The sequence below is a fragment of the Geotrypetes seraphini genome, chromosome 2, assembly GCF_902459505.1.
Source record: "Geotrypetes seraphini chromosome 2, aGeoSer1.1, whole genome shotgun sequence".
Taxonomy (NCBI): domain Eukaryota; kingdom Metazoa; phylum Chordata; class Amphibia; order Gymnophiona; family Dermophiidae; genus Geotrypetes; species Geotrypetes seraphini.
Genome location: NC_047085.1, coordinates 503,221,398 through 503,234,474, shown reverse-complemented (window position 1 = coordinate 503,234,474; position 13,077 = coordinate 503,221,398). Strand labels below are relative to the sequence as shown.

At 43.1% G+C, this 13,077-nt stretch overlaps 1 protein-coding gene across 1 annotated transcript in view; it reads right to left on the bottom strand.

The window, feature by feature from the left end:
- Positions 1 to 4,799: 4,799 nt before the first annotated feature.
- The window catches only part of LOC117354513 (oocyte zinc finger protein XlCOF6-like), a 29,751-nt gene continuing 21,473 nt past the window's right edge, over positions 4,800 to 13,077 (bottom strand). The window contains exon 4 of the mRNA XM_033932183.1: positions 4,800 to 8,575. Within this exon, the coding sequence (XP_033788074.1) occupies positions 6,222 to 8,575 (2,354 nt within the window). The 3' untranslated portion in view covers positions 4,800 to 6,221. The remainder of the gene's footprint in view (positions 8,576 to 13,077) is intronic.

Here is a 13,077-nt window from a genome sequence, read left to right as displayed (position 1 = left end):
GCGCTAATTTGACCGTTAGTGCATGCCTATTCCTGGCTACGAGCGTATGTGCGCAATTTTTTTTTACGCACCTTAGTAAAAGGACCCCTCCTAGTCCAGTGGTAGGCAATTCCAGTCCTCAAGAGCCGGAGCCAGGTCAGGTTTTCAGGATATCCACAATAAATATGCATGAGATAGATTTGCATCTCAAGGAGGCAGTGCGTGCAAATCCATCTCATATATATTCATGGTGGAGATCCTGAAAACCTAGCTAGGGCTCTCGAGGACCGGAATTGCCTACCCCTGTCCTAGTCTATGAATCCCTAGGGCAGTGGTGTCAAAGTCCCTCCTCAAGGGCCGCCATCCAGTCGGGTTTTTAGGATTTCCCCAATGAATATGCATGAGATCTATTAGCATACAATGAAAACAGTGCATGCAAATAGATCTCATGCATATTCATTGGGGAAATGCTGAAAACCTGACTGGATGGCGGCCCTCGAGGAGGGACTTTGACCCCTGTGCCCTTGATTAGAGGCCAAATTCTGTCTATAGTACCAAGAAAATGTCACGCTTGCGCTGTTCTACAAATTGCACTCAGGAGCTGGGCCCTGTTTATAGAACTGCATTTGGCACCAGGATTCGAGCTAGATTTCAGGTGCAAGGGTTTACACCAGGGGTGTCAAAGTCCCTCCTCGAGGGCCGTAATCCAGTCGGGTTTTCAGGATTTCCCCAATGAATATGCATTGAAAGCAGTGCATGCACATAGATCTCATGCATATTCATTGGGGAAATCCTGAAAACCCGACTGGATTCCGGCCCTCGAGGACCGACTTTGACACCTGTGGTTTACACCAAGTAAAACCTGGTGCAAATTCTCATGTCTAAATTACTCATGGATCTCCCTTATTCTCCCAAACTGCGCTTTTTATTCAGTTCACAATTCATTATCGCAAGGTAGTGTTGTGGTGTGGTGGGAAATATTGACAACATTTTACATCAAGTTCATTCAGGACACCACACACTACATTTCATAAGTGGTTTTATCCACTCATTTTTCCTTAGTATTTTTCATGAATCTGTATTGAAGACATATTTTATTTTGTATTTATTTTAAAAATGTATAATTCGCTCAAATCTTAAGCAGCTTACAAGTAAACACGCACAATAATATTTTTAAGTTATACAGTACACTTAGCTTTACATTACAAAACCTATATGTAACAAAACAGGGTAAAAACCATCGACCAACCCCTTCCCTTCATTCTTCATCAAGAACATATTAAACCGTACCACATCTTTATATAGTATTTGAATCGACTAAGTGCTAAGACAAAAAAGTGTGTCTTAAGTAACTTTCTGAACTAAGTGTACATTCTTACAAAATTGTGTCACTCCATAGTGCCGGGGCTGAAAAGCGGGCACTATTTCTGGTGGTAATATCTGATTTCATCTCTCGTTTTTTGTACATCTAAGCCAGGGGTCTCAAAGTTCCTCCTTGAGGGCCGCAATCCAGTCGGGTTTTCAGGATTTCCCCAATGAATATGCATGAGATCTATGTGCATGCACTGCTTTCAATGCATATTCATTGGGGAAATCCTGAAAACCCGACTGGATTGCGGCCCTCAAGGAGGGACTTTGAAATCCCTGATCTAAGCGCATTCTGCTCCTTGATCTTAATGCTTTATTTCAGGGGTAGGCAATTCCGGTCCTCGAGAGCCGGAGCCAGGTCAGGTTTTCAGGCTATCCACAATGAATATGTATGAGATGGATTTGCATGCACTGCCTCCTTGAGATGCAAATCTATCTCATGTATATTTATTGTGGATATCCTGAAAGCCATAGGCAGTCCAGGTTTTCAGGCTATCCACAATAAATATGCATGAGATAGATTTGCATCTCAAGGAGGCAGTGCGTGCAAATCCATCTCATACATATTCATTGTGGATAGCCTGAAAACCTGACCCGGCTAGGGCTCTTGAGGATTGGAATTGCCTACCCCTGCTCTATATATTTCCAGGCACTTGGTCAAATCATCAGGTAAAATACCACATATCCCTTGATGGTTTTTTTCAAAATTTTAAATTGTATTCAATAGCAGAATGCGTGCTGCAGAATTCTGTACAATCTGTAGTGCTTTCAAGCGGACACAAATGGAAGGCCCAGGTAAATACCATTACAGCAGGGTCTCAAAGTCCCTCCTTGAGGGCCGCAATCCAGTCGGGTTTTCAGGATTTCCCCAACGAATCTGCATGAGATCTATGTGCATGCACTGCTTTCAATGCATATTCATTGGGGAAATCCTGAAAACCCGACTGGATTGCGGCCCTCAAGGAGGAACTTTGAGATCCCTGGCCTACTCTGTGTCTATACCAGACATGGGCAACTCCGGTCCTTGAGGGCCGCAATCCAGTCGGGTTTTCAGGATTTCCCCAACGAATATGCATGAGATCTATGTGCATGCACTGCTTTCAATGCATATTCATTGGGGAAATCCTGAAAACCCGACTGGATTGCGGCCCTCAAGGAGGAACTTTGAGATCCCTGGCCTACTCTGTGTCTATACCAGACATGGGCAACTCCGGTCCTTGAGGGCCGCAATCCAGTCGGGTTTTCAGGATTTCCCCAACGAATATGCATGAGATCTATGTGCATGCACTGCTTTCAATGCATATTCATTGGGGAAATCCTGAAAACCCGACTGGATTGCGGCCCTCAAGGAGGAACTTTGAGATCCCTGGCCTACTCTGTGTCTATACCAGACATGGGCAACTCCGGTCCTTGAGGGCCGCAATCCAGTCGGGTTTTCAGGATTTCCCCAACGAATCTGCATGAGATCTATGTGCATGCACTGCTTTCAATGCATATTCATTGGGGAAATCCTGAAAACCCGACTGGATTGCGGCCCTCAAGGAGGAACTTTGAGATCCCTGCGTTACAATAATCGAGCTTTGAAAGCACTAATGTTTGTAAAACTTGTCTGAGATCCCAGCCTGATTAAAAAAAAAAAAGTGTTATTTTCTGATTGCGAAATGGGCGTCCCACACTACTTTTGCTCTCTGAGATTTAAAAGACAATTTCGCCTCAAGAATGACTCCCCTTTTGATCTCTTCATTAACAGAAATCATGTGATCGTTTAAGAGTTTGTCACTGGGCCAAAGATGATCCTGCCATTCTCCTACAATCGTTATTTCTCAACGATCCTCAACGTTCAGCTTCAATCCATTGTCAGACGTCCATTTATGAATCTTACTCATATACTCTTTTATGCAATGATACTTGCTTTTTATGTTTAAGTTCAATAAATAAAGATAATAATAATGATAAAAAAGAAAACAACAGATACAGAGAGGGATTCAGGAGCCTTACTGCCTGGGGGCCCAGATGTCTGTCAGTCCACCCCTGCCTGGATCTCTCTTGGGAAGAAGCGTTCTGCCTTTTATTAATCATTGAGGTGTTAAGTCTGGCTGCCTGAGCAACTGAGTTGGGGGGTTTTTATTTTTCCAAATCTGTTAGGTCTTAGTGGAGGGATATTGATTGTTTGAGCCAAAAGCCGGTCACTCCATCTGGGGCTCTTTTCAAGCTGTTTCCCGGCTCTTTGTTGTCATTATCAGGCCATTCCGTAACTCTGATGTTTCCCTTTTTCCAGATTCTCGGTTTTGCAAGCTGCCAATTCTGCTTCTCCGTTGCTCTCTACAGGCTCTTCGTAGAAGCATCTGCAGAACGGATCTGTGTCTGCTACAATTGGTGATATTTTCTCTGTACATAGGCTCGTTCCCAGGTCCCTGTAGAGTGGTTTTGGGTTCTGTGTAAACAATTTATTTTGATAGCTCTTTCTGTTTTCTTCGTAGCTCCAATTTTTACGTTTCAGCTGGTGTTTTTAATTTAATATTGGGGGGTTTTTGTAGCCTCTTAACTACTCGGGACTTTCATGTTTTTATATTTCAGACAGTAAAAAAAAACAAAACCCAAAAGAAAAAAATATATGAGGTGTTACTTGACAAGTGAGAAAACTGGCCTGGAACAGTTATCAAAATATTTACTACGGACCTAGTGGACCCAGGAACGATTGTCTTCACTAAATCAGAAATACTGAGGACATTGTGACTTCTCATGGCGACTGTCGATTGCAATGACGCATTCAGCTAAGTACCTGGAGTATTTTTGCCACCCGTTGATTATATCTGTTGCCTTGGGTCTGCGGGCTGGATTATATTAGGGGCTTTACATGCCAAGTGAGATTTTTACTGGTTCTGGCACTTTATGTGAACACTTTTTTTCCACCAATATTAGCACGTTAATGTCTTTACCACTCCTCATTTACCGCCCTTTTTGATTCATTTTACTTCAATGTATTTTAAACAACCTCTCCCTCCCTTACTTTCCTTCCATTTCATGTACGTTAATTCGAATTTGTCCAATTTTTTAAAAATATCTGATTAATTATTGTTTTTATTTACTTATTTCAATTGGTTTTTTTTTAAATAATTTTTTATAATGTACACTGTCTAGACATGTATTTTTATAGATGGTCTATCAAAAATAAAGAAACTTGAAAACTTGAAACACACGTGAGCGCCCCGATGATGATGTGTGGCTGGCGTTGCCGGCTCTGCTTGTATTAAGCATCAAAGCCACTCATCGAGTTGCTTTTTAGAGATTGGAATCCCACCCTGAAGCACTTTCACGATTCTAATTTATTTTTCAGTAAATATTTTGATAACTGTTCCAGGCAGTTTTCTCACTTGCCAGGTAACGCCTCAAGGCACGTCCATACATTGTTTTGATTGCGTCTTTTATATTTAAGACGGCCAAGGACCCCATAAGACCCCTGAGGAAGGCTTTTTTTTTTTTTTTTTGCAAAAACAAGGCCCACATTGGGTCATTTGTATTTTATACATTATTTGGGTTTTATCTTGTGGGTCACTTGCGACTGTTGTGGATTGCTTTTAAGATTATTGCTTTTGCGTTATTTGGAAGCTTATTAAACTACAAACAGGTACATCTGAGCTTCTGTTCCATAAACTCTGTGTTGTTTTGCCGCTTAATTTAATATTGGATCATATAAATTTACCCCTCCCCCCATTTGGGTTTTAGCGCTGGCTGCGGCGGTAACAGCTCCAACGCTCACAGGAATTCTATGAGCATTGGAGCTGTCACTGCTGCAGCCGGCGCTTAAATCCGCGCTATGGTTTTGTAAAAGGAGGGGGTAAAGGTATTGCACCGTCAATGCATCATGTCTCAATTTGATATTCTGGATCTCTCTCATTATGTTTATTTTATTATTATTTGGGAAGAGTGTGGCGCATTGGTTAAAGCTCAGCCTTAGCACCCTGAGGTTGTGGGTTCAAATCCCATGCTGTTCTTTGTGACCTTGGGCAAGTCACTTAATCCCCCCATTGCCTCGGGTACATTAGACAGATTGTGAGCCCACCGGGACAGACAGGGAAAAATGCTTGAGTACCTGAATGTACACCACTTAGTTTACAAGTGAAATATAAATGCTATAAATAAATATACTACTTATAGCCTAAGTGATGTACATTCAAGCAACTTTCCAGTTTTTTCCATAAGCTATTTTTCCTACAAACGAAAAAAAAAGGAAACTCACTGGATTACGTGTGGAGACTATGTTGTTTAACTTGCTTTTTTAACGAAACATTTCAAACCACCCTCATACATAGGCTAACATCTCAAATTTAATTCCTCCACTTCTGGATCTTTTCCCTCTCTTTCTTTTTCCTCTTCAGTTGACATCGTAGCTCATTTGTCATTTATTTTACTCAATTGTGGCTCTGGATCACTTATCTCCATCGCTACCATATCCTTATCAGTACTCTCTACTCTGGGCCTTCTCATTCTCTCTTAACAGCTTTAATCACAATCTTCCTTTCTTTCTCTCTCTCTCTACATCGGCTCATCTTGTACTCCTTTCTGGATCCTCTCCTTCTCCCTCTGCACCAGTCTTTCTTGTGATGCTTTTTTAAGATCTTTCTTTCACTATACCAGCTTTTTTCCTGTTGTTCCTTTCAATTATTTCTTTTATTTTTTTTTTCAGCATACAATATACCTATTCTCTGATGCTCCCACCAGGATATCTTTTTTATCTCTCCATTTTGTTCTCTATAGAATCCCTCAGTTGTGTTAAGCTATTATCCTTTTACACTTCTTTTGTTTAACATTAAAAAAAATATTCTCTCCCCCTCAGAGATGCATAACAATTCACCAGCTGTTTCCACTACATTTTATGCTTCATTCCCTTTACAACCTTTCACAGCAGTATGGATGCTCTGGTGCTTTGTGAGGTTTACCTTCTGCCTGAAGCTTTTATAACAAACAATACATGTAAATGGTTTCACCCCTGAATGTATTCTCCAATGCACTGAGAGGTGTCCCTTCTGACCGAAGCTTTTACCACACTCAACACATGTAAATGGTTTCACCCCACTGTGAATATTAGAGTGCTTTGTGAGGTAGCTTTTGCGGCTGAAATGCTTACCACACTCACTGCATGTAAAAGGTTTCACTCCTGAATGAATTCTTTGATGCGTAGTCAGGAGAGACTTGTTACTAAACGTTTTACTGCACTCAGTACAAGTAAAAGGTTTAACACCTGTGTGGATTCTGCGGTGCTTGTTTAGTGTTCCTTTATCACCAAAGCTGTTTCCACATTCAACACACATAAATGGTTTCACTCCCGTGTGGATTCTTTGATGTATTGTGAGGGTTGCTTTCTGATTGAAGCTTTTGTTACACTCAGTACATGCAAATGGTTTCACTCCTGTGTGGATTCTGCGGTGCTTGATTAGTGTTCCTTTTTCACTAAAGCTGTTTCCACATTCAATACATGTAAATGGTTTCACTCCCGTATGGACTCTCTGGTGTTTTGTGAGGGTTGATTTCTCACTGAAGCTTTTGTCACACTCAGTACATGTAAATGGTTTCACTCCTGTGTGAATTCTTTGGTGCACTGTGAGGGTTGTTTTCTGAGTGAAGCTTTTGTCACACTCAGTGCATGTAAACTGTTTCACTCCTGTGTGGATTCTCCAGTGCTGATTCAATGTTCCTTTATCATTGAAGCTTTTCCCGCACTCGGCACATATAAATGGTTTTACACCTGTATGGATTCTCTGGTGTCTTGTGAGGAATGCCTTCTGACTGAAGCTTTTATTGCACTCAATACATGTGAATGGTTTCACTCCTGTGTGAATTCTTAGGTGCATGGTCAGTTTTCCCTTCTCATAGAATCTTTTATCACACTCAGTACAAGTAAATGGTTTCACGCCTGTGTGTGTTTTCTGATGGCTCGTGAGGTGTGTCTGCTTAGTGAAGTTTTTACCACATTCAATACAAGTAAATTGTTTCCCTCCCAAATGGATTCTGAAACGACCCTTTTGACTGAAGAAGCTTTTACTACAGTCAATACGAGAAAATTGTTTCATTCCTAAATGGGTTCTCTGGTGGACTGTGAGGTGTGCTTTTTGATTAAAGTTTTTACCACAATCGGTACATGAAAATGGTTTTGTTCCTGAATGGATTCTCTGGTGGACTGTGAGGTGTGGCTTGTAGCGGAAACTTTTCCCACACTCAGTGCACACAAATGGTTTTATTCCTGTGTGCATTCTCTGATGGACTTTGAGGTTTTCCTTCCGACTAAAGTGTTTACCACAGTCAGTACATGAAAACGGTTTCATTCCAGTGTGGATTCTGTGGTGGACTGTGAAGTGTGACTTGTGACTGAAGCTTTTACCGCAGTCAAGACAAGTATAGGGTCTCTCATTTCTCTGATGTTTTTGGTATTTCAGGAAGTTTGCCTTCCTACAAAATAATTTTTCAGATTTAATAGAAGCGAGTGATTCCATACCAGTTTGAGATATATTAAGCTTTGTGAATACTTTTCTGTGACTAAAGCATTTCTTCCCTTCTGCACCTGAAATGTGTCTTTCTTCTGGGTTTAAGTTTGCATTTCTTGTGAAGTTTTCTTCTTGGTTGAAGCTTTTGTCACCATCGAGACATGAAGATATTTTTTCATTAGTGTTATTTTTCTGATCTTTTATAAGTTTAGCGCTAAAGCTTTTTCCATATTCCCTACTTTCACACAGTCTAGTTTCTTGATTATTTTTCTCATGCTGTGTTACCTCCTCGTTCCTACTGAAACCTTTCCCACACTCAGAACAAGTAAAACATTTCTCTTTCACGCATGCTTTCTGTTGTCCCTGTAATTCTCCCTTTTGGCGGAAGGTTTTCACACTGTCTGTATATGTAGAGGGTCTCTCTTCAGTATCAGATCTCCGATTTGATTTCAGAGGTACTCGATCACTGAGGAACATCTCACATACATCACATAAATATTTTTGATCCCTTGACTGGTTTATCTTCTCTTCCCCTGTATATGTCGTAGCACCAGTATGATCCTCACACAGAGCCGAGCTCATTGTTGAATATTCCAGTTTATTCTGATTTTGTCCTTTTCCCACCCAATCCAAACAGGAAGATGTTTCCCCCTTGTCTCTTTCTGATGACGCCTTTTCACCTTCAAGGCTTTTGCTGAGCTTCCAGTGATGTATCTCTGTATTACTGGTCCTAAGATCATCCTTTCCTAGATTTAATAAGAAATAAACATTGGATATTATTTTGGAAGAAGCAGTTTAATGAGTTCAGTAGTACAAAACCCTTTTTGTCAATTTGCCACCCGCTCTCTATGCTGGGAACACATTTCAAAGCTGATCACTGCAAGAGATGCAGATACAATCTAATCTAATCTTCCATTTGTGAGTTGTGTATATCTAGGCAGGCTCTTGGCGACTTTCAATGAAAAGGAAAGAGAGGCAGAGAAAGGGAAGGCAAAGGGAGGGAGGGGACAAGAGAGTGCAAGAAGGAGAGGCCTGAAAAGAGGGAGGGGGGACAGGGGAGATGCTAATAGTATCAGTTGTCAAAGAGAAGAGTTTTCGGCTTCTTCTGGAATAAGGTGTAGCTGGTTTCCGTTCTGATTGCTTGTGGAAGGTCATTCCAAGTTTTTACCCCTTGAAAGGTTAGCATGGAGCGGAAGATAAATATACGATCAAATCCAAGACAATATCTAAAAGTGCCTTTTCGGTCTTTCCATATAGATCAGGGGTGTCAAAGTCCCTCCTCGAAGGCCGCAATCCAGTTGGGTTTTCAGGATTTCCCCAATGAATGTGCATGAGATCTATTTGCATGTACTGCTTTCATTGGATGCTAATAGAGCTCATGCATTTTCATTGGGGAAATCCTGAAAACCCAACTGGATTGCGGCCCTCGAGGAGGGACTTTGACACCCCTGATATAGATATAAGAAAAGCAATGCTCAGCAGTGGCATAGTAAGAGGAGAGGGCCGTGAGGGTGGACCGTCCCGGGCGCTGGCACCTCTCCACCCCCCCCCATCACCACAATCACACCCATCCCTTCCCCATCCCCCGTATCTCTTTTACATCTTTGCCAGCACGAGCAACTACTCCAGCCTGCAGCTTGCACCGGCTTAGTGCCCTCTGAAATCATTTCCGGGTCATTGGACCAGGAAGTGATGTCAGAGGGAAAGCCTGTGCGAGCAGCAGGCTGGAGAAGCTGCCCGCGCAGGTGAAGATTTAAAGCGGTACGGGGTGGGAAGGGAAGGCGCGAGTGTGGTGTGAGAGCGCGGAGGGGGGCAGAGAGGAGGGTGCCATCCTACCCTTGCTACGCCACTGAATGCTGAGCTCTACAACGCTCCACTGAGGACGCCATCTTGTCTCCGACAGTGGCCAGTCTGGGTCATAAATGCCTGGGAGGTCCCAAAGACAAACTTACCGGTAGGTGTAGCAGATGTTCTCTGAGAATAGTGGGGATAAATATCCAATGGGCGACATCATCTGACAAAGCCCAGTGTGGCAAGTGCTCTCCAGCGCTATCATAGTAACATAGTAAATGACGGCAGATAAAGACCTGAACGGTCCATCCAATCTGCCCATTAGTTATACATGATTAATTTAACTTGTCTCTTTGATATTTCTGGGTCATAAACTGTAAAGTCCACCTGGTGTTATCCTAGGTTCCAACTGCTGACGTTGTCATCTAATCAAGCCATTGTGACATCACTGCTGAGGTTGGCTCTTGGGCATTGGTGGAATGAGGCATTATGACATCACAATCTCAGCTCTGGAATGTTGCTACTCTTTGGGTTTCTGCCAGGTGACATTGTAACATAGTCAATGACGGCAGATAAAGACCTGAAGGGTCCATCCAGTCTGCCCACTAGTTATACATGATTAAATTAACTTGTCTCTTCTTTGATATTTCTGGGCCATAGATACTAAAGTCCACCTGGTAATGTCCTAGGTTCCAACTGCTGAAGTTGCCATCTAAGCTCACTCCAGCCTATCCAACCATCCCGTGGTTTGCAGGATTTCTACTGGCAAGTCTGTCCCGCTCCCCTTATAGTCTGGCATCTCTGTCTTCTTCCCTTCCTTCCCCCAGGTGGTTTTTAGCATCTCTCTCCTCCTTTCCTCCCCTCAGATCTGGTATCTGTCCCCCCAATCCAGCATTCACCTTTTTTTCTTTATCCCCTCCTTCCATCCAGTTCCCTTCAGCATCTTCTCCCTTCTCTCTCTTCCCCATTTCCCTTCAGCGTCTTCTCCCCACTCTCTCTTCCCCCCGCCCAGCACCCTTCGCGCGGTCCAGCAGCTCCCTCCTTTCCCCTTACCTTCGCTGGCGATTTTTATTTTTCTCTCAAAAAGCAGCCAGAGCCTTTTCTGACGTTGTGTGTGGCTGCCGGAAACTTCTTCTCTGACGCAACTTCTTGTTTCCGGTTACATCAGAGGAGAGCCGCACACAACTTCAGAAAAGGCTCCAGCTGCTTGTTGAGAGAAAAAATAAAAATCGCCAATGAAAGTAAGGGAAAGGGAAAGAGGGAGGGAGATACCTGGAATACAGTGATTGGGAGGAAGGAGCGAGGGGGCTGCTGGACCGCACGATCGGAGATCAAGTATTTTGCGCACGTTCCCTCAATTAACTGCGGGGACAAAGCCATTCACTGCTCCACAGGATGGTGAATGGCCTTGTTCTCGTATCGACCAGGTTTTTTTTCTCCACATTTCGGCGGGTTACCCGCAGCTTGCCACGGGTAACAGTCACCGTGTCATTCTCTAATAAATGCCTCCAATGCTGAAAACAATAGACTGGTCTTCTCAGTGCCAATAATTCACTCACACTGCTTCCGCCACGCATTCCCCTTCCTGACATCTATAAACAGACTTTACATCGTTTATTATGCAGGTCTTCAAAAAATTTTTTATAGATTGCGAATGATTCAAAATACTGCTGTAAGATTAATTTTCAACCTAAAAGTCAGATCATGTGGCATCTTATTACCGAAGGTCGGATGCACTGGCCTCCATCCCTGTTAAAAACTTATTTATTCAGGATGGTATTTGCAGTATTCAAATAAATTGTTATGTTATGTTACAAGAAGAGGGATTTTAGGGGAAGAGACACAGAAATGCGGAAACCCTGAGAGAACATCTAACCCAGCTCCGCGGGGAGAACGCCTTTAAACCTATCAGAGACTTTTCCCGCCAAAATTCAAATTTCTGACCAACTGACTTTCCCGCCAAAATTCAAATTGGTGGACTGCCCTGTTCCTAATCAGGTCAGTGAACCCACTATTTACAAAGTCAAACTGCAGACTTCAGAGCATACCCTGAAGAAAGCCACAGCATGCAGGCTGAAATGTCGGTTTCTACCTGACCAAGATGCAGCGAGACCCGGAAACCTGCAACAAGCAGCACTGAGAGCTGGTCCTGCATAGCAACAGTAGGCAGGAACACCTGCACATTTACGGTGGGCTGCTTCCAAAAGCTTCCAGAAGAACGCTGAGGAGCACCTGCCATACCAGGCTGCATCATAAGATTTTACCCAGCGGTGTGGAAATATCATCTGCTTGCCCTTGGAGAAAGTGCATCTAAATTTCATAGAGCTGGGTTAGATGTTCTCTCAGGGTTTCCGCATTTCTGTGTCTCTTCCCCTAAAATCCCTCTTCTTGTAACATAACATAACAATTTATTTGAATACTGCAAATACCATCCTGAATAAATAAGTTTTTAACAGGGATGGAGGCCAGTGCAACCGACCTTCGGTAATAAAATTTTTGACTAAAACATGTTTATGGACTTTTCCAAACTTCTTTAAAACCGCTCTATATAAGATGCCTTGACTACAACCTTTGGCAACAGATTCCACAGCTTAAACGAAGCAGGAGAAATCCCCAATTGCTGACGATTCCAGGCCATCATCTCAAAAATGGCAGTGCTCTGTCCCACGCGGTATATCCTGGAACATAGCAGGTGGGGCCAGTCTGCCATAAGGGCCAGGATGCACCCCAAGGGGCAGGCCCCAGCCATTTTGGAGATGAAAACATGGAGTCAAAAGCAAGTGGGGTTGCTCCTGCCTTGTTTAAGGCACAGGTCTGGGAAGGGGGAAGGTTGGGAAGGAATAAAAGGTCCCTACTAGGCTAGACACCTGGGACTTTTTAAATTTAAGTTGTATTGGGAGGGTCGGGGTAGGAGGTGCTAATACAAACAAGGGCAATATTTTTAAGTCAGGACGGAGGGGGCTGGTTGGTGAGAACCACTAGACATTAGGGAATAGGAAACAGATCAGGGTGTGATAAAGACCACTAGCAACTTTTTTATTTTTTTTTTTAAATCATCATCTTTGCCAGGCCTGAGCTCAATTGCTGCTCAGGCACCGACTGGAGAAGAGACATTTTCACAACGATCTGCAGATTACTGCCACGATTTTAATGCAGCGGTAATTTGCATGTTCACTGCGGTGGCATCTCTGGAGCGATAGCTTCTCGGTAGAGCCATGTGGTCAGCTGACTCTGCTACTACTACAGTATAATCTCGTTATAACGGAACCTCGCCTATAGCGGACAAGGTCCGCTGGTTCCAGCCGAGCGCCTTTATAAACATGCAGAAAATCATCGCATATAACAGACTTTCGGATATAATGGACAACCAATTTGGACCCCCCAGAGCCGCTTTTAGCTGTAGTTTTATTCGGCTATAATGGACATACGGGCTCCGCCTACAAGGCATATGGCATGC